Here is a 20,873-nt window from a genome sequence, read left to right on the forward strand (position 1 = left end):
TACAGACTTCTTTTAGTGAAACTTCAGGTAGCTTAAATGCATGATCTAGATCGTGCTCAAAGCTGGGTACAGCAGCATCAAGTACTTCTTTCTGAAACTCCTCCGACTTTTTAAAGGCCGCCACGGCTTCTTCACCTACTCCCTTCACTCTGGCAAATAGCTTTCTGACCTCGGCTTGAAGCACTTGGTTTTGCTGCTCGCTCTTGGAAAATTTGGAAGTTAGAGATCCAATCTCTTTCTGGGAAGAGGCCAGGGATGCCTCTAATTCCTGAACTCGCAGATGAAGTCTGAATCTTTCTGATTCGGTAGAGAGATTGGTTACGACCATTTGTTGATTCAATTTTTCGGTCAGCTCTTTCTCTCTTAGAGCATTATCTCTTTGTTTCAGACATTGAGCACACTTGTTAATCAGCTGTTGGATCTGCTCTTTGGCTTCATCCTTTTGCTTTGATAGAATCTCTTTTTCTTTCACAAGGGCAGCAGAGTCAGATTGCAAAGAGGTATTCTTGTGTTGCAAATCAACAGAATTTTTCCTTGCATATAACACAAACAGTCAACTTAGTCGCTTTTGCCTCAGTACCACCAGTGTTTACTTCTCCACGTGTTAAAGAGTGAAGAATTTTAAGAAGGTGATTCCTGCTTCATTTCATGTTCATGCTCTATGAAAACTAATTGCTCTAGTGGTTTAGAGCTTTTTGCTTTTTTTCCCACTTCTTAGGCATCATTGACCAGATCTGTCAAAGCTTGATTTTTGTGGTAACGAAGATGAAGCCAATAGACTCAATACTAGTGCAGGGTTTAGGATTCTGCTCAAGTCCTCGATCGCTCTTCATTACAGGAAAGCTTTGATCCAGGTTTTCTGTTACAGGAGTTATTGTGCCATCTAATGGAACCCCAAATCTGGCTACTGATCTGCTAAGTTATTTGAAGTATGATTATGGTAGTCTTGATTGCAACCTAGTGCCTTCCCATGGAATCAACATTTACCTTCTTCCAGAGATCAATGGATCACCAGTATCACTGTTTCATTTTATTCAAGAGGTCTCAGAAGAAAGACAACATTCATTAGAAAGTGAAGTAGATATTCAAGGGATTTGTCAGGTTGATCAAAACAAACACGAAGGGGCTAGAAATTTCTTCAGCTGACAATGGAAGTTTGGTTAGGCAATGTGCTTCTAAAGACTTTAAATTTGAAGCTAATGAAGAGTTCTACCTTAGTAGCCCAAAAAAGAAGAAGTATGAATGACTTCTAAATTTTCTTGGCTGAATTACTATTTCATAACTTCTCTTTTCTACTGGCTTCAATTCTGGATGAAGTTTTTGGTAGTTCATAACATGCAGCGCAAGTTGGAAATTGTCAGAGAAAGTGAAGCTTCTAGAAAAAAACTCACTCTGACAGATGTTTATCATGTCCCAGAAGTTAGGAAGAACCTTGTGTCTGCAAGTCTTTTAAGTAAATTTGGGTTCAAACTTGTATTTGAGTCAGATAAATTTATTCTGACCAAGGGTGGTTTCTTTGTGGGGAAAGGATATATGTATGAGGGTATGTTTAAGTTAAACATTGTTCCTATTTCAATGAATAAAGTGAATAATTCTGCTTACATGCTTGGTTCGTTTTCTTTATGGCATGGTCGTTTAGGACATGTGAATTTTCGTAAAATGAATGATATGGTTAAACTAGACTTGCTTCCTAAAGTTAACCATGATATAAATAATTGCAAAACGTGCATGCTGACTAAGATTACTAGGAAGCCTTTTCCTAATGTGAATAGAGATTCTAACATTCTAGATTTGGTACATAGTGACGTTTGTGATCTCCACAGTATCCCTACTCGAGGAGGAAAGAAATATTTTGTAACATTTATTGATGATTGTTCCAAATTCTGTTATGTATATCTCTTGAATACCAAAGATGAAGTTTTGAAATATTTTAAAATATTTAAAAGTGAGTCTGAGAATTTTTGTAAGACAACCATCAAATGTCTTAGAAGTGATAGGGGTGGGGAATACTATGACCCTGTATACTTTGAAACTGTGGGCATAGTACATGAGGTTACAGCACCTTATTCTCCTCAGCAAAATGGCGTGGCAGAAAGGAAAAATAGGACTTTAATGGAAATGGTGAATTCTATGATGTCCTATTCTGGTTTAAGTAGTGGTTTCTGGGGTGAAGCGTTATTAACAGCCTGTCATATACTAAACAGAGTTCCTTTCAAGAAGAGCCCAAAGACCCCATATGAACTTTGGAAGAAGCGAAAACCAAATTTGGTGTACCTTAGGATTTGGGGATGTAGAGCTATTGTGAAAATCCCATAACTAAAAAGGAAGAAACTAGGTGAAAGAGGTGTTGAGTGCATTTTCTTAGAATATAGGTTCATGATTATTGAACCTAATGACTTAATAGAGTTGAACACTATTACTGAGTCAAAAGATGCCATTTTTGATGAAACCAGATTCTCTTCTATCCCTAGGACCACTAATTCTTTAACTGTGAGAGATATAAATGAAGAGTCTCAAACACCTAGTGCAGAACCAAGAAGAAGTAAAAGGCAAAGGACTGAAAAATCTTTTGGCCCAGATTTCTTTATGTATCTAGTTGAAGGTACTAGAGAAACTCGGAGTAATCAAACCTTATTGTCTTTAAATGTAGAGACAGATCCTAAAACATATAAGGAAGCTATGAAGTCACATGATGTTGCTTTCTGGAAAGAGGCCATAAATGATGAAATGGACTCCATCATAGGAAATAATACTTGGAAATTAGTTGATTTACCCCCTGGATCTAAAACAATAGGGTGTAAGTGGATTTTCAAAAGGAAATTAAGGGTTGATGGAACCATTGATAAATTTAAGGCAAGGTTAGTGACAAAAGGTTTCACACAAAAGGAGGGCATAGATTATTTTGATACTTATGCTCCAGTGGCTAGGATTGCTACTGTTCGAGTTTTAGTTGCATTGGCATCTATATATAAATTTGTCATTCACCAAATGGATGTCAAAACAGCATTTTTAAATGGTGAATTAGATGAAGAAATTTAAATGCAACAACCTGAAGGGTTTGTTGTGAAGGGACAAGAGCATAAGGCTTGTAAGTTAGTAAAATCACTATATGGACTCAAACAAGCACCAAAACAATGGCATGAGAAATTTGACAGAGTAATTATGTCGAATGGGTTAAAATACATGAGTCCGACAAATGTGTGTATAGCAAGTTTTCTGGAGGAAAAGGTGTGATAATTTGTTTATATGTTGATGACATGCTTATATTTGGTACTGATTTAAAACAAGTAGAAATTACTAAAAAGTATTTCTCTGCTAGTTTCGATATGAAAGATATGGGTGAAGCTGATGTCATTTTGGGCATTAGAATAGTCAAACATGATGATGGGTTAATGCTAACACAATCTCATTACATTGAGAAAGTGTTGAAGAAATTCAACCACTTAGATTGTTCACCTGTTAGTACACCTTTTGACTCCAGTGTCAAGTTAGTACCAAATGATGGAAGAGCTGTGTCTCAAACAAACTATGCTAGTGCTATTGGTTGTCTAATGTATGCAATGACCAGTACAAGACCAGATATAGCATATGCTGTAAGAAAACTTAGTAGGTACACTAGTAACCCTAGTAACCTACACTAGAAAGCTGTCTTTAGGATTTTTAGATACCTAAAGGGAACAACTAGTTATGGCTTAAGATACAGTGGGTATCCTACTTTGTTCTTGAAGGGTTCACGAGATGCTAGTTGGATAACAGGACAGCGAAGACCACTCATCCACAAGTGGTTGGATATTCACTCTTAGTGGGGGTGCAATATCTTGGGGTTCAAAGAAGCAAACCTGTATTGTTGATTCTACTATGGCAGCAGAGTTCGTGGCGTTAGCTTTTGGTAGTAAAGAAGCAGAATGGCTTAGGAATTTATTGATAGAAATTCCAATATGGCCAAAACCCATGCCACCAATATCGCTTCATTGTGATAGTGAAGCAACCTTGGCTAGAGCCTATAGCCAGATTTACAATGGAAAGTCAAGACATATTGGACTTAGACATAGTTTAGTAAGGCAGTTGATAGTTGATGGAGTAATTACCATCGATTTTGTAAGATCAAGTCAAAATTTGGCAGATCCATTGACAAAAGGTCTTACAAGGGATTTGGTCAAAAATACTGCAAGAGGGATGGGTCTTAAGCCCATTTCTTAAGATCACCAACAGAGGAAACTCGTCTCAATACTTGAGATATCAAATTTGAGTTCAATGAGTAAAGTACTCTGTATGGAGTGGTCTACAAGCACTAATAATATACCATCCCATAAAGGAGTGCTTGGTTCCTGTAATGTAGATGGAGGATGAGCTATATGCTCTTAATAGATCTATAACAGTTCTTGTTGAGGTATGTTTATTACAGGACACTTCTGATAGATCTACCTAAGTGAGTGCATGAAGTGAGGCCGTTTCTGTTGAGTTTGGGCTTAGACTCTAAGGCACTCATGATACCGGGATAGAGACACATGGCCTTATCAGTGTCTGTTTTTGGAGAGTATTCGGAGAAGAATTCAAGTGTGTGAGATACGTCCAGCTTGTCATCATAGAATTATCAGTTCAAAGACTTGTCTACTGTATACTTCTGATTAGCTTTGATGGATTTCACTAAGTGGAGGTTCAAGTTTAAGTACACCTACCACTTAAGCATTTGGTTCCCAATTGTTGTTGTGTACTTATTTTCATTATATTGAAAATAGTGGGGGAATGTTGTATTATTTTTAATATAATAAAATATGTTTCATTTTATTGGATTTGTAAGTGCGGAAAACTTTCCTTTATTTATTTTAGGAAAGTGTATTATTATATAGTCCCACATTGGAAACCGAGGTGTCGGAATCCAGGTTGATTAATAGGTACCACCTATTAACTTTAACTTATAATATTGAGACACATCCGGTGTGTGTGCAGTGTATGAGTGAGGACGGTATACTGTCCGGGCGCGCATGGGCTGTGGGCGTTTGTGGCGCACGCACTTAGCACTTAGCACGCTTCGAGCGAGATCAAATCTAAACCGTGTGTTATGATCAACGGTAGATCTAGGGCGATGGAAGTAGATCCATAAATATAGTTTTGATGGTTCAATATGGACCGTTAGATCGTGCGGCCGAACGATCCGACGGCTCATATCTGAACGTCAGCATTCGTATCCCAATAGAGAGGTGCACCCATACGAACAGAGTCATGAACTGTTCAGTAGAGGCACCTCAATGCCTATAAATCCGTCTAGCTTCACAACAGCAGAACAAGAGAGAAAATCCCGAAGTCTTCTTTGTTCTTGAGTTTTGCGAGTGCTTAGCAAAACTTGAGAGATTCAACTCGAAGTTGGGCTTCTTTGTATCCTGGGAGATGGTTCGCAGTACCTCATAGCACCTTGATGTGAGGGCGAATTATGTCTTAAGGAAAGCGACGTTGTAACGCGCCTAGAAGTTCAAGCTCAAATACTGTGATCCCTTTTCCGTTTCATTAACAGCATGCAAGCGTTGAAGCAGTAAGAAGTCGAAATGCTTGAAGCTGTAAGTTTCACATCATAGGATTGCATACCTAATTGTAGCATATACAAACTCTGTGTAGATTATGCAAAATATTTTTGTTGGTTACGAGATCATCTAGTTATTTCATTTTCTGATATCAAATGTTACTGTTACGTTCTGGTTTGCTACTGTTATTTTATGAAATTGTCATTAAACTTTTGTCATGGTCTCATTGGTGACCCAAACTGAACTTAGGAGTTGGCCACCCAATTTCTTAGGATGTGCTTTTATTTCTTCTAACCATGCAAAATTTTCTACACAGTTATTGTGAGTGCTTTTCAACCGTTGTGTATTGTGTCGATTCTTGTTCCTGTCAAGAATGCTTTAACAAGCCTGTCCATGAAGATACCGTTTTGGCGACTCGCAAACAAAATTGAGTCCCTTAATCCATTTCCATTTGCACCCAAAGTTACTAGACGCTCTGAGTCTGCTCTGGAATTGGGGTTGGAAAATAAGTCTCTTAGACTCTTACCTTTTCATTTTATTTCTGAAGAAGTTTTTAACTTGGCAAGTTTGAGTTGACCTTACAATTGAGGTTTTGCAGGATGAATCCAACAAAACTCTTATCTTCTGCCCAGCATAAAAGAGGAGGCAATTGCAAAAAATCCAGTTGCCAAAAGAAATATTGTGAATGCTATCAGGTACTGCACAAAGCTCGTTCATCGTTGTTTTTAATTTAGTACTTAGTCATCAACTGAAATATGCTGGCTTCTCTTTTAGGGAGGTGTTGGGTGTTCAATCAACTGCAGATGTGAAGGGTTTAAGAATGAATTTGGGTTAAATCCAAGCTTGGCAAAAGATATTTTGGCTCTTTCCAGATTACAGAGCTCATAGGTCGGTTAGCCTAGTGGTTGGCCTTGCCGGAGGGTCCTGAAGCCATGTATTGCGGCTGTGCCACCAACAGCTACTTCCCAAAATTTTCCACCTCACGAGCTCCACTCCACTGTGCAGCAGGTATTGGTGCATTGGGAGGGCATGCCTTTTCAGGATGCTATGTGGGTGGAATTAGTGGAGGGATGTAACTTGGGACCATCATAGTGGGAGAATTGTTACAAACATGATAGAGCCTAGTATATATGTAATGAAGGTTCTTAGTAAAGGCATGAATGAAGATGATTCTCTAATTCCCCTGTTCTATTTCTGTTCTTAACCCCCTGTTCCTTCTCATTCCTTGGCCATTCTCTGAGAGATCCCTATTGTATTTGGTGAGTTGTATCATACTCAGAATCAAAAGTTGCAATTCTGAAGCCATGTATATTGCTCATAAGGGTAAGAGACAGATTTGGTTGAATGAATTCGTTACAGAAGCCCAGATACGATGCTCTTAATAAGATATCTAGATCATTGTGCTGCAAATTATCTTAATGGAATATGAATCCACTAGTTTTACTTCTTCCAAAAAGTTATAATGTGGTGAGCAGTGAGCATATGAAGGTGGCTGCTTTTAAATGGTAGGCATTGCCGCTAGCTGAGCCATTGCTGTAGGTCTTTAGTATGTAAAAAGTCTGATAAATTAGTTCTGCTTTGTGAGCATTCTATCTTACTTGCGGATGTTATGATCATGTAGGTTCCAATCCTTGATTATGTTAGTATCAAATATCCAATTTGAGTTTGAACCAGTACTAAATTTACGCACATCAACTTCATATTTCTCACTTTGTATTTTCTAGTGAAGGTTGCAGGGCAAGCTTCATGGATTGAATCATCTACTGAAGCTGCAATATGAAGAAGCCATAATTTTGACATTCCAACATGGAGAAAAGCGCATTAGAGAGGATGATGTAGCTCTTGATCACATGGATGCTAATGTAATTATGCAACCCCAAACTTCCTTTTTCTTAAATTTATCATTACATTCTGCTGGGCCTACATGGTTCCAGTGTCCAAAGGTAGAATTAGTTCTGAGTTTTTGCTCTTGAGTTGTGATATGGAGAGTTTATGATCAGACCGGGTTCATACCTGGTCCGACCCTCGACCCCGGTCGAGAAGGAGAAAACCGAATCGCTCCCGAGCGAACCGGATCCAGAAGACGGCTTGCTGAAGAAGAAAGATTATTCTGCTGCAAGCGTGCCCTAATCTTACTTATGGATTAGGGTAATCACCCTGATGACAGCAGACTCAAACTGACGGCTGCGGATAATCATCATCAAAGGGATAACTATCGCATAACCTAACGGTTATCTCAGGAGTCCTCTACTAGCCCAAACTAGTAGAAGTCTATCGCTCAACGGATCTTATTGATAAGATCCAACGACTAGCCAAAGAAGGCTCGAGTGCATCCAACGAAGGAGATTCGAAGGTACACTCTATATAAACCTCACTACCATACAAGGTGAGGGACGGATCAATCGATCAAGGAGAATACTATCTGAGACTCAGGTTCAGATACATACTGATAGACCTCAACTATCAGCGTCCTGCTATCTAGATCACCTTTCCCGTTTCTTCATTCATTAGCTCTGTGCTTCTAGCAGAACCGTTTGTGATTAAGTTCATCAACTGACTTAGCCTTCGGAGGTGGACTCCCGACCCCAGCGGTCGGGCCACATCTGACGCTTTTGTTTTGCAGGACACTACGTGGAGATTCAAGGGCTGAGCAGATTTTGGACGCATCAAGTTGTATGCTTGATCTTTAGATAAGTGTGCAAGGAACAGTCTCGATTGTGTGGAAGAATATGGGAATTTGCTCTTGCAATTTTTAAAGGCTAGAGCCTGCCATCTAGTTAGCATTTAGGGCTAAAACCATCCAAGTAACGAATCAAGGATATCTTTTGAGGCCATCGTCGGTAGTTTGTGAAGCATTTGCAAGGACTACTTGCTTTGGATGCTTCTGGTTATAAAATTTATTTTCTTTTAGCTATTTAAGACCCTCATGAATGATTCAATCTGCTCACCAGCTAACGTATCTAAACAAAGCTTATCTGGTTCAGAAGCCGTAAGTGAAGGTAAGGCTCAAATTTGAGCCCAACTAGTTCTGCTCATTGACAACTTTTGTTTAGCCTCCATTTGAGGTCTTATATGCCATGCCATTTCCTAACTAATTCAGTGAGATGGTTCAGTTGAATTTTTCCTTATTTTAGCATCATAGGTTGGATGCATCCTATTGTCAAAACTAAAGTTGTCTGCTGAACACCCTGCATCTTTGTCAAAGCCAAATAGTCTTCAATATATTTAGAAGCATTTATTTTTTATGAGCAAGTTTTCACTAGTTGCTTCCTTAATTTAGAAACATCTTTTTTTGTCTAGTGTGAAGGAAATTGAGCTCCATCTCCAATCCTCCCAACCACAAGAACCACCAAGTGAAGAAGCATCTGTTTGTCTCAGATGCTGCCAGATTTTGACAAAAAAAAATCTCTTTCATGTTAAGCTGAGGTAAATATTTTACCTTTTCTTCTCTCAAATATTGCAACAAGTTTTACCTAGACTGTTCAATTAGAATTTGGGTTTGAATAATTCCATCTCCCCAGCTTCTCACCTTTCCATTTTTTCCTTGTTGAAATGTATCATGCAGGCGTATGATCTGCAGTTGAATGACATCTTTGAATTTATGGGTGTCTTCACATATAATCCAGAGCTTACAGTTCGCAAGGATGATTCTGATGAGATCTTAAGTGACCTTAATTTGTGGAGATGCACAAGCTGATTTGCCTCCTAATAAGAAATTTGTCACAATTTCAACATTTTATAATTGCTCTCCGGTAGTCAGCTGCTCTTTATTATTAAGTAAACTACTTCTCTGTTATGCACAAGAAGTTTATTTTATTTTTTTATTTTATGAAAACAGAAATAAACTCAAAACAAGCTAGAACAGTCTTAGGAATGGAGAGCTAATCTGGCTCTTTCCATCACATACAGCATTTAAGACGACAAATCACTCTTGATGACTAAATTAAAGGACCTACTACCACTAGAAAGGTTCATTAAGAGATCCAAATGATGAATAGGCCAAGGCCTCTTAAGAATTTTGAAAGAAAGAAAAAACATTCTAATTCCTGGGTATTAGACCAAACTGAGATATCCCAAATGTCAAGAGAATCCACTATTCTAGCTCCTCTTTTCCAAACAAAATAACATCCAGGTGATAGGGCGATCGGTAGATTCCTTCCTCATTTGTGATGCACTCTCCATTATGGACTAGACTGAAATCCCTATCTTGCTCATCCCCTTTATTATCATTTGTTCCTGCAATAATCAAAGAACAATTAGACACAAGTGTCTATATTATCTTTGATTTAGGTAGTTCAATTATTTGATTGGTATAGTCACTGGGAGTCTAACCATTAATAAACTAAATAATCGCTATGGGGCCAGTTGGGGTTAGATTTACCATGTAAGACCTGGTTTCTTGAATACCAGATGTAATAAGATGGAATGGCAAAAACAGAGAAGAACCACTGTTGGAAGCTTTCTTTTATTCTTTCAAAGATCTGAACAACTTGAAACAAATTTTGTCAATATTATCATGCCTTAAAAATCCGGCTTCCAGTGGAGAGGACCTCCAAACCTTCATTGAGTTGGTCAAATTATGTTCAATTAACTACTAATCATTTATCCTTTATCGACCCATTAGGTGTCCTTGTTAAAGAGTTAATATTTCAGATCGATCTATGACATTTTGAATGCATTTTGTTGTATTCCCACTTGCTGTCCACTTTAATCTTATTTATTTTCATTGATTCAACTGAGAAAGTATAGTTTGAGTTTGCAGCCAATGCCCAATGTTATTGCATGTTCTTGCATCTTCTTTCTGAGGTAATGGGTGTCCTTCAACCCTTAATGTTCCATAGCATTGTGTTATGTCCTAAATATGAAGCACCCAAAATGTCCTATATTAAGCACCATTACACTTGTAATTCAAACTTCATGTCGTGGTAACAAGGAAATAACAGTATTCTCCTTCGGTCAATATGGCAATGGGGAGAAACCAGAAGTAGAGATCGATGCTTCATGATCATTGTTGAGTATGGCTCATGCTACACATTGTGTTGCTAACGAACACGAGGGTCACCGGGCGGGGGTCCAGGGAGGCCACCCCAGCAGGGTGTGGGGCCAGCACCCCCATAGCCTATAGGGAGTCCATGTTTCTATCAGATTCGAAGTTCCTTTATAGTTTGGGCTTGGGCCCATGAATAGCTGTGGCTTAGGGTTTCTAAGTACTTATGTATACTATTGTAATAGAACATTGAATATATTGAAAAATCTAATGTTGAACGTTAGCCTCACATTGAGGTGAACTAAGGTAAAATCCGTGTCTCCTTTTCTTTCTTTGTTTTCTATTCGATTGTATGTGTGACTGATCGCTCTAATCCTAACCATCATTGTACTTATTTTTCAACAAGGTTTGCAAATGATGACCAACTAAGGTAACAGATGGAGTCGAATATTTTCTTTGAACTTCTCACATGAATTTGCTTTGGCCACCTATGCCAATACTTTCTCTCTAGAAATATTAGCTCACAGGAGGTGCTTTTATTTATTTTTACACGTTTCAAAGGAGTGATGGATAAGATCACATAAAACAGATGACTTACCCATGGTGTATTTGACTCTCTTCTTGGTGAGAATCTTTCAATGAGTATCTAATGAGTTATAGAATTCTACCTTGTGTAATATTTTAATTTAAGCACACTCTTTGGATTTATTTTAGTCCTTGGATTAGAATATTACACATAACTAAATCCTATAATTCAATGGACACTCATTGGGAGAGCATCTCCAAAGAGAGGATCCAAACTACTATCGTATAGTGGATGCTGCATATGGATTTTTTTTTCTTTCTTTGTTTGGGTAACATGAACTTCATTCAAAAGCAGCGATTACACAACGGAGGGGGAATAGAAAGATCCCTCAACCAAGAAGTATTGGACATATGCTACCACGTCTTACCCGAGATAGACAAATCCCTCCTAGCTAGATGGTCAGCCAAACTGTTTACACATCTAGGAACATAAGAAATCTTACACGACAAGAAACATAACTCGAAGCGTTGGATATCGTCCACCACTTCATAAACAACTAATGGTGTAGCTGTCCGATCTTCAAGAATGGATACCAGTTCAAGGGAATCAACTTCAATCAAGAGATAATCTACACCTTCTGAGCTTTGCCTGCACCATACCATCCCTGACAGCAGAAGCCTCCCCCATCAGCACTGAGTTGAACTTTATTGGATCAGTCCACATCTCTGATACATGATGTCTCCTTTCATCTTTCTTTTTATCAAGTTCTCACCCGTTGCAAGGCCTTGCGCTCAAGCTCTCCATAAGAAATATTTAACTTTCGGTTCAGTTTTCCCACCCCAAATTTTCTTCCATGTCTCCTTTTGCACATGAGGTTGATGAATTTGACCATCTTTGATGATCTTCTCTTATGATCAGGCCTAGAGGAGTGTTGAGGATTGCTTCTGCATCATCTGGGTGAAATGAGTTCTTAATTAAGAAGTCAATCTTCCATTTTCTAGTATTTTGGTCAATGAGATCGGCCACCTTTGTAATAATATCTCTACATTGAAACTCCCTCCCTGTGCACCAATTTGAAATCCCAGTTCTGTGGTAACCATTCGTTTTCCCACAAGTCAATGGCATCGGCCTTACCCACCACCCAAATCATACATATGGATTTTAAACCTTGTCAATATTAAAATGAAATTCATTAGTACAACAGTATTATGTCACTCGGCCGAAATCCCGGATCCCTTCACAATTCTCTATCGCACATAGGAGAGGTGCCACTAGGAACCTACTCTGATTTTTCTTGTCAAAATTCAGAGGTGGATCATTTCTAATGTGTGGTGAAGATGTGTGAGAGTACAAACTCCTATCAATCATAAAAGTGTGCTTCCTTCCTAAGTCCTAAATAGACATGTTCTAACTTTTAGCTAGGAAGGAAAAAGTCTAATATAAAACGTGGGATTAATGTACACGGTAGCTGAGGCCTGAGAGTTTGGACATTTTTTATGAACTGATAAATTTTTGAGAAACTCAAATGGAAGCTTCTGAGAATTTGTAAAATTTACAAAAACAGAAATCTTTGTTCATGAACAAATTGTTTTCTGTTTCTTCTTTGGCTTAGAAAAAGAATTTAGTAATAAAATACAAAAACTCATTTCTAGGACAGAAATCTAGTTAACAAAGAAACATTATCATGCAGGTCAATATCCACTTGCATCAACACATATAATGAAAGATCCCATGAATCATAATCATATCTTATTGATAAAAAAATTGCAAAATTGGACGTCAGCAGAAGTGAAACGTTATTTAATTAAAGAAAACATAGGAAAGGTTAAAAACATATCAAATTATTAGATAATCCTACGAACAAGAAGAAGAAAAAGAATAAGAGTTTGAGGCAACAGTGGTTTACGGTCAGCCGTTTCTTGCTCGCGTCGGCATGTTTGCCTGTTTATCTAGCGGTAGGCCTTTTCTTGTTGGGGTAAGTGGTACAGAATGACAAATTCTACGCACAGCAATCAGTGGATTCTACACTGGTTGGTTTCTGGGATGTCTTGCACATCCATGTACAAAAGCACATGATCCAGACAGAAAACACAAGTAGGGCACAAGCTCAGGGAATGCTTTGATATGGCATCATTATGGTACTACAGTGCAGAAGCCAATAAAGTTCTATGGCAGCTTCAAGGAAGAGATATGGAAATGCAAGATGCCTGCAGTTAACAAGGAGCTTCGAAGTTTTATCTATCGACAAGCAGCATCACCACCTATGTTACAACTTCAGTTGGATGCACAGGTTTATGGTAAAGACTAGCTTCATAGATAACATGAATGTACATATTCAAAATTATTTTTAACAATGAAATCATAGCTAAATTTGAGATACAGGCAACGCAGGATGAACAGCAACTCTATACAGCACCAAGTGCACAAAATTTGTGAACCAAAACATGAAAAGATAACCACAATGAAGATTAAGCTGGGTCAAAAATTGGATAGCATTGGTTATTTGTGAGACCTTCAATTTAGTAAAGTCCCCCTGATGTCAAAGTACTCATAAGAGAACGAGAGCCGAGCTCCCTAAAAGCATTACTTGAGCTAGCTCCCCCATATTGATTCTTCACCCTCTGTCTCCTCTTCTTGTTAGAAGAGCCTTCACTACGAGGACCCAATACTGCTTTCACTAATTGACTCCTCCGTGAGCTAGGCATACTCCTTGTTAATCTACATGCTTCTTTTTTCTTCAAGTCATTTAGGGCTTTGCTTTCTGGTGTTTCTTTAGCAGCATTCTTTATTTTCAAATGGTCCCGCGGAATACTATAAATCAATTCTGCCAAATCAAACACACATCTGACGTTAGATTTCATGTTTCCACAAATAAAAATGTAGAGACAAAAAATAAAAGGACAAGGATTAAAAAAGAAAAGGAAAAAAAAAAAACAAAGATGGTTGGATATTTTCAACCTGCAGGCTCTTCAGAATAAATGTCTGGACTCGGAGATCTAGGTGGTGTCTGTGGTACAATAACATCACGTCTACTTCCATGAACCTTGTGATTGTAGTTACTAGCTTTCAGAGAAGTGATGTCCAATCTCTGTGCATCAGATGTATGTTTATCAACCTTATCATTGAAATTACTTGCTTCTGTAGGAAATGAATTGACTGGTCCCCGAGCATAAATTTGAGCATCAACCTGGTCAGCATTTCCTGATTCATCAACTTGGTCAAAGTTTTCTGAATCATCAACTGTCATAGACCATCCAGAGTAAATTCTCCCAGTATCCTCAACTCTGGATGTATTTGCTTGAAGAGGAAATGCTGCAAACGTTCTACCCACATCCTCAAGAACAGATTTAGGGGAAGTAGCATCACTGCTTGTAGCCACACATTTAGTTTGTGTTTCCATCAGGGTTGAAAACCAGGGCAGACCCTGCCTTGCATAGAATAGAATATATGCATTCTGAGAGAGTACAAATGCTTCTCTAACTCCAATAACCTGCAAAGCATGAATTAGCTTACATAGTTTTGTCAGAAGATCTAGTAATCTTCATAAACAAATAATGACTCAACATTGCTGCTTTCAATGAACTCATTCCAATTCTCCAATAGGATTTTACTATCAAGAACTTCTTTGTTAGATGCAAGTGATGATACATTAAACATCAAAAGAAATACACAATTGTTCTCTATAAATATTACCTTTGAATCATCCAAACTATACCATGTCCCTGGGGAGGAACGAATATAGCAAAAATAATGCCCAGACCAAGGTGAAATCCCATCATGCACCACAACTGCATAGAGTTCATACTTCACTTCCACCTATTGGAAAAAAGAAAAGAAAGTACAAATCAAGTCATGCTTAATTGACTAGCAAAATGCACAAATCATAATCAAAAGCTGCTAGTTTCACCAAAAACATGGTCCAACAAAGACAGGCAGACAAAACTCAGATGAGCAGGAATGTTCAGATCATCACATTGCTTCTAGTTCTATGTCAGACTTTTCAAATAAATACTTCACTCACTTCGATAATCTTACAAAGAATGCTAATTCTATTTGGGGGCATATTATCAAATTAAAAGCTCACTTCAGGATCCGTCAAACCCCTCTATCAGAGAGAGACAGAGAGAAATCTCTTAGGGCATTGTTGAGTATCAAAAATGCTAAAATGATCAGAACCAAGAAACATTTTGACAAATATGCTCAAGAATAGTAAAGTTTTAAATAAATCATTTCAACAATGTGTAGGGGATGAGGTTGCACCAATTTGTTGGACAGTTCAACTACTTCCTTTTTACCCTTTAACCAGCACTCTACAAGATAAAGTTGGGAGATGAAATGGTCTTGAGATTTATATCAAAGCTCAGTTCACAGAATCTCACATTGTTTTCATGGTCACTGCTGCTGGTGTATTGTTGCAGGTCCAACTCCAATGGGTATGACACATGCTTGTCAATTTTCTCGACATTGGAGCCATCACTCTTGAACCTCTTCAAATGAAAAGCTGCAACAGAAGGGGCCTGGTATAGTGTTAGCTGCTTCTCTACTGATACCTGTTGCTTGCAGTTCTCACAGGTGAACCTTGTCTCGGGATCAATCTTTTCAACCTTGGTGAAGGACTGCAATGCACAGGCCAGAGAATCTGCATCTTCTATCTCCAAGCTCAGATCAATCAGTGGTTCAAAAGTGTCGGAGCAATGACCACAGTTGCAACAGCAAAGCTGAATTAAGATAAGAAACAGAATAGAGCCATCAAAATTAAATTCATGCTAAATATTTAATACTCTCCCCAAAAAAATTATATTCAAGCATACCAAGGCATCATCTCTGAACATGTAGAGAGTAACTTGTAAATTACAGATCAAGTACACAGAAAAGTCAGAGTAACTTGTAAGTACACAGGAGAGATTAACTCACCTGGCTCCTGAGTTGACCACCAAAAATCTGCTTCACAATACCATTATTTTGTAGAGACAAACTCTGGGTTGGTGGATTTGGATCCAAACAGCAGGTATCAAGCCTATCCAACAAACACTGAAGGAATTCATGGGCATCTTCCTGCTGATATCTCATGAATGAAGATGATATATCTGGTGATTCTAGGTCAGGAATCACAACCCAATTAAAATTACCCAAATGACCAAAAAGCACGTAAAATGTAAACATTTTTGGACATAGAAAACATTGTAGTTGGTCAACAAAGGTCCAAGAAAAAATTGGTAGGGTTAAATCACAAAATAATGCACCAAATAAGTTGAGTTCATATAAAAGATCTAGACTCCTGTAAGACGACACACATCTACTTAATCCAATAGTGGTTCATCAACAAAGCTTAAAACCCAGGGGCAAAAGTGTGATAAGATAATAAGGACCCACAAAAGAATTATCCATTTACAGAACCATAAAAAGGATACTGCTTAAATTCTCCACTAAATTCGAAGGTGAGATAACACGACCAGAAGATGCCAAAGACAGCTCAATGTGATCACGGAGAGTACATAGAACACAAAATCCCTTACTGTCACCTGCAATTTTCTCTCATATCAGAATCACAGCCCTCTAACCATTAGTGAAATATAACTTAAACAAATAAGAAAAAGCTGAAATCAGCAGAAATTGCAGGGGCACGGATCTTACGGTGACACTGATTTGCATGGTTCCAGGAACGAAGACTCTGGACGAGAGGAACAGTGTGGGTGAAACACTGAAGGATTGCATTGAGAAAACAGGTATTGCCAAGATTCTCAAGTCCTGCACCCTAAATCACAAACCCAGACAAAAATCAGTAAAATTTAAGTAAAATAACTTCAAGAGAGAAGAGAGAGAGAGAGGGGTATACCATCATAGGGGGTTTAATTTCTCCACTATAAACGGAGGGCTTGGTCTCAGAAAACGAAAGCCATGAAGAAGCAGAAACATCCAGCAGCGGTTCATCTGTGAAATCTATGAGGGGACCTGAAATTGGAGTCGCACGAGACGACGGAACGTACGCAGCATCATCTGGAGTTTCCAATCGAGAAGGCGAAGAAGAAAGCGGCAAGAGAACGTCCTCTAGGTCATCGGACTTAACGGTTGAAGACGAAGCCAGCGAAGGAACTTCAAAATTAGCAGATGAGGGGAAAGACGAGCCAAGGTTGCTTCTTGGGTCGTCAGAAGAAGCCATGAGAGGAAAATAAGGAAGAATTTTAGGACCAACAGCAGGAAAGCTTCTGAAACCCAAGTGAGAAAGAGATCGAATCTTCTAGGGTTTTTAAATGGAGAGCGGGTTTTGGTCTGGCTTTGGGGAATAAATTGGTTTCCTTTTATTCATATTTTGAAAGAATGGAGGGAAAACGCTCGCTTGCACGCGCCACAGCACACCAATTTCTAATTTACTCTTCCAACCCTCAAATCTGAAAAATAAAAAAGCAAAGTGGAGGGAGTTTCAACTTCGCTTTTGGGGTTGGGGCTTTGGGGTTCTTGAAGTTCTAATGACCAAAATGCCCTTCTACTATTTCGCCTCTATATCACGCTAGTGATGAAGGGTAGGAAGAATCCGGATCATCAACCCCGACGAAGTGCTCCCCGACAGGTTTTCCTCCACAAAACTGTGGGCCCCACCACTGAAAATACATAAATAAAAAATTAAAAAAAAAACCCTCCCATCACCGGGTCGTGCTTCAGTGCTGCGCATTAACGGTGAAGCGCACGGTCGAGATCGAAATCTCGACCGAAATTTCGATCTCGACCTTCCGTCTCGGTATCGAGACAGACGGCAAGATTGAAATCACGGTCGAGATTTCGATCTCGACCGTGCGCTGCACATCATGCAAGTCACACTACCCATCACCACCCCTGGGCCCCTTGTTTTTTGTGGTGGTAAGCCGTCGGGGTCTCAGATCCGAACTCGGGTAGGAATAGGTGTAGCATCCACATTGCACAATTGAACCTAGTTTCCACCAAACACTGGACTGCATGAAATGACCATCCTACCCTTATCGACTTTTATTAACTTTTAACGCTCGTGCAAATACATGCAACTTGGCAACGATCTCTTGCCTTAATTTAGTTGTGGAAAAGTCTTTATTACTTGCAAATTTTTAAATGTAATATTAAATTTATTTTTAATGAAACCCAATACGGATTTTCATTTTATATTCAAACTAAATTTAAATATATTATTATTTTTGGTTATTTGTTTCAGTAGAATATTTTCAGATCAACAGACGTATAAATAAAAAGAGGATAAGATGCTGTTCCATGGTCGTCTAGGTACTTAAAGTACGTGAAAGGACATCAACATAGATATTTTTCATTTCTTAAGGTACAATGATAATTAAAACTATTAATATTGGCAAAATAAAGAGTAGGTTATGTAAAGTACTTAAAGGCATGTATTGTTATTTGAGTATAGAGATTTTTAAGGGCCTGTTTGGTTTGGTTTCATGAATCCAGAGATTTCAAATCTCTGAATTCATGAATTTGAGAATTATACCCGTTTGGTTGTAAAAATTTCTAGATTCATGAATTCTATAGATTCACCTTTTTACACTAAAAACGTGAATCTGTAGATTTATGGGTAAGGGGTGAAATCCAGAGATTTTAAAAAAGCTATACGTTTACACATTCACAAAAATCATGTCGATTAAATAGTTTTTTAGGATGAATTCACATATTTCATTCCACAACCAAACACTTGATTTTATAAATTATGACTCCATAGATTTGAAGTCTATAGATTTGAAATCTCTAGATATTTGAAATCTTCAGACTCATGTAACCATACAGGCCCTAAAAAATCCCAGAGATTTCAAATCTATGGAATCATGGTTCATAAAATTAACAGTTTTGTTAACTTGAATTTTTTGGAATAAATCTGTAAATTCATACAGGAAAAACATCTATGGAGTCATGATTCAAATGTTTTGTGATTTTATAGTAAAGAGGATTTCATCTCATACCCATAAATCTACAGATTCATGTTTTTAGTATAAAAAGGTGAATCCTTAAATTTCATGAATCCAAAGATTCACACAACCAAACCAGTATAAATCTCCCATTTATGAATCCAGAGATTTCAAATCTCTAGATTCATGTAACCAAATAGGCCCTAAATTCATGAGAAAATACATACATGCTCCAGACCTACCTATCATGAAGATAATGATAAAACATATCTTAAACATGGAGGATGTAAGGGAGAACGCACAAACTTGGTAATATCTTGAGCTTTCAATGCTTCAATAAATTATTTTGTACCACACTAAAAAGCATAAGGGTAAATGCAAACCAATGAAGTTAGAACACAGACAGGAGAACTAGGATTCAACATTAGGGGGCGAAAAATGAAAGTCTAGGTAACATTCCTATTGGGAAAGCATTAATGCTTTTCATCACACATATTGTGTGGACCCGTATAAGGCCCATTGGGGGTCCCACATCTGAATTATTTTATTATATTAAGAGATATGCTTACATATATTTTTTGGGGCCCACACATATTTGAAAAAAAATAGGTAATTATTGATAATGATTTTTTTTCCTCTATAAAATATAGAAAAATTAAAACAACAATAAAAAAATACACATGACTTCAACCCTAAAAAGTTAGATGCAAACCAAATTTTCTTTGGTAGGAGATGCAAACCAATTTTCTTGTTTTTAGATAAAAGATGCAAACCAATCCTACTTAGTTATCTAACTAATTAAAGGCATTTTATTCACAATATAAAATTAAATAATAAAAATTGTAGAAGAAATAAAGAAATAGAGAATATAAAATTAAATAAAAAGAATAACAAAAAAAAAAAAAGAGAGAGAAAAAAAAGAGAAACAATAAATAAATAGAGAAATAGAAAGAATTCTTAATTTTGGAGAATGTTATAAATAATATTGATTGTGGATATCCATCATCCCCCAATAAACAATACCTCCAATTAAAGATCTCAACCACCTCAATATACAATCTTGGTGATTCACATTCTCATCTTAATTAAAAATTACAGTGATCTCAACACACAATGTTAGCAGTCAATATTTACATTCTATGCACCTTCTATCTTGGGTGGCAATTTATCTTTCCATATCAATAATATCTTATTGTCTCTAAGAATCATATATTGTATTTCTTTGTAAACTCTGATATGAAAATATCAGAGTAGATGTTCATTCTACTATAAATATGTAATGCATTCAACTGATCAGTTCTAATTGAACTCATCTTGTCTTCTTCTTTGTATTCAATATCTTCTTTATTTTATAACAAATATCTTCTTTATTTTATAACAGAGAATATTTTTTTTCAAATTTTTATTAATCCACACTTAAAGAAAGGGAAGAGAATAAATAAGAAGAAAAGAGGAGAAAGGAGAGAGGAGAGAATAAATAGGGATTGAGGAATTAGTTTTTAATTAAGAATTACATTTTGAATACCAATGGTAGTTAGATAGGAAATGCAAACCGATGGTAGTTAGATATCTTATTAACTATATACATTTTATTCATAATATAAAATTATATAACAAAAATTGCACAACAAATAAAGAAACATAGAATATAAAATTAAATAAAAAATAACAAAAAAATAATGGAGAAAAAGAGAAACGATAAATAAATTGAGAAATAGAAAGAGTACCTAATTGTGGAGAAGATTTTTTCCCCAAATTTTCGTTAACCCACACTTATAGAAAGTGAAGAGAATAAATAAGAAAAAAAGAGGAGAGAATAAATAGGAATTATGAGGAATTAGTTTATAATTAAGAATGACATTTGAATACTTAATAAGATTATTTTTTTCAAAAATTTCCTTTAAGCCATGTTTATAGAAAAAGAAGATAATGAATAGGAAGAAAATATGAGAGAAGAG

At 37.2% G+C, this 20,873-nt stretch overlaps 1 protein-coding gene across 1 annotated transcript; it reads right to left on the bottom strand.

Annotated features, from left to right (window-relative positions):
* Nucleotides 1-12,943: 12,943 nt before the first annotated feature.
* On the bottom strand, nucleotides 12,944-17,374 carry LOC149012308 (ubiquitin carboxyl-terminal hydrolase 21-like). The gene is made up of 8 exons (XM_089160070.1): nucleotides 16,869-17,374; nucleotides 16,667-16,787; nucleotides 16,444-16,554; nucleotides 15,947-16,119; nucleotides 15,412-15,750; nucleotides 14,726-14,848; nucleotides 13,991-14,522; nucleotides 12,944-13,856 (listed from the first exon to the last, which is right to left on the bottom strand). Exons 1-8 carry the CDS (start codon nucleotides 17,190-17,192, stop codon nucleotides 13,552-13,554), a joined length of 2,028 nt encoding a protein of 675 aa, XP_089016196.1. The 5' UTR covers nucleotides 17,193-17,374; the 3' UTR covers nucleotides 12,944-13,551.
* Nucleotides 17,375-20,873: the final 3,499 nt, after the last annotated feature.

The sequence above is a fragment of the Hakea prostrata genome, chromosome 6, assembly GCF_041222555.1.
Source record: "Hakea prostrata isolate BN-2017 chromosome 6, UWA_Hpros_2, whole genome shotgun sequence".
Taxonomy (NCBI): Eukaryota; Viridiplantae; Streptophyta; class Magnoliopsida; order Proteales; family Proteaceae; genus Hakea; species Hakea prostrata.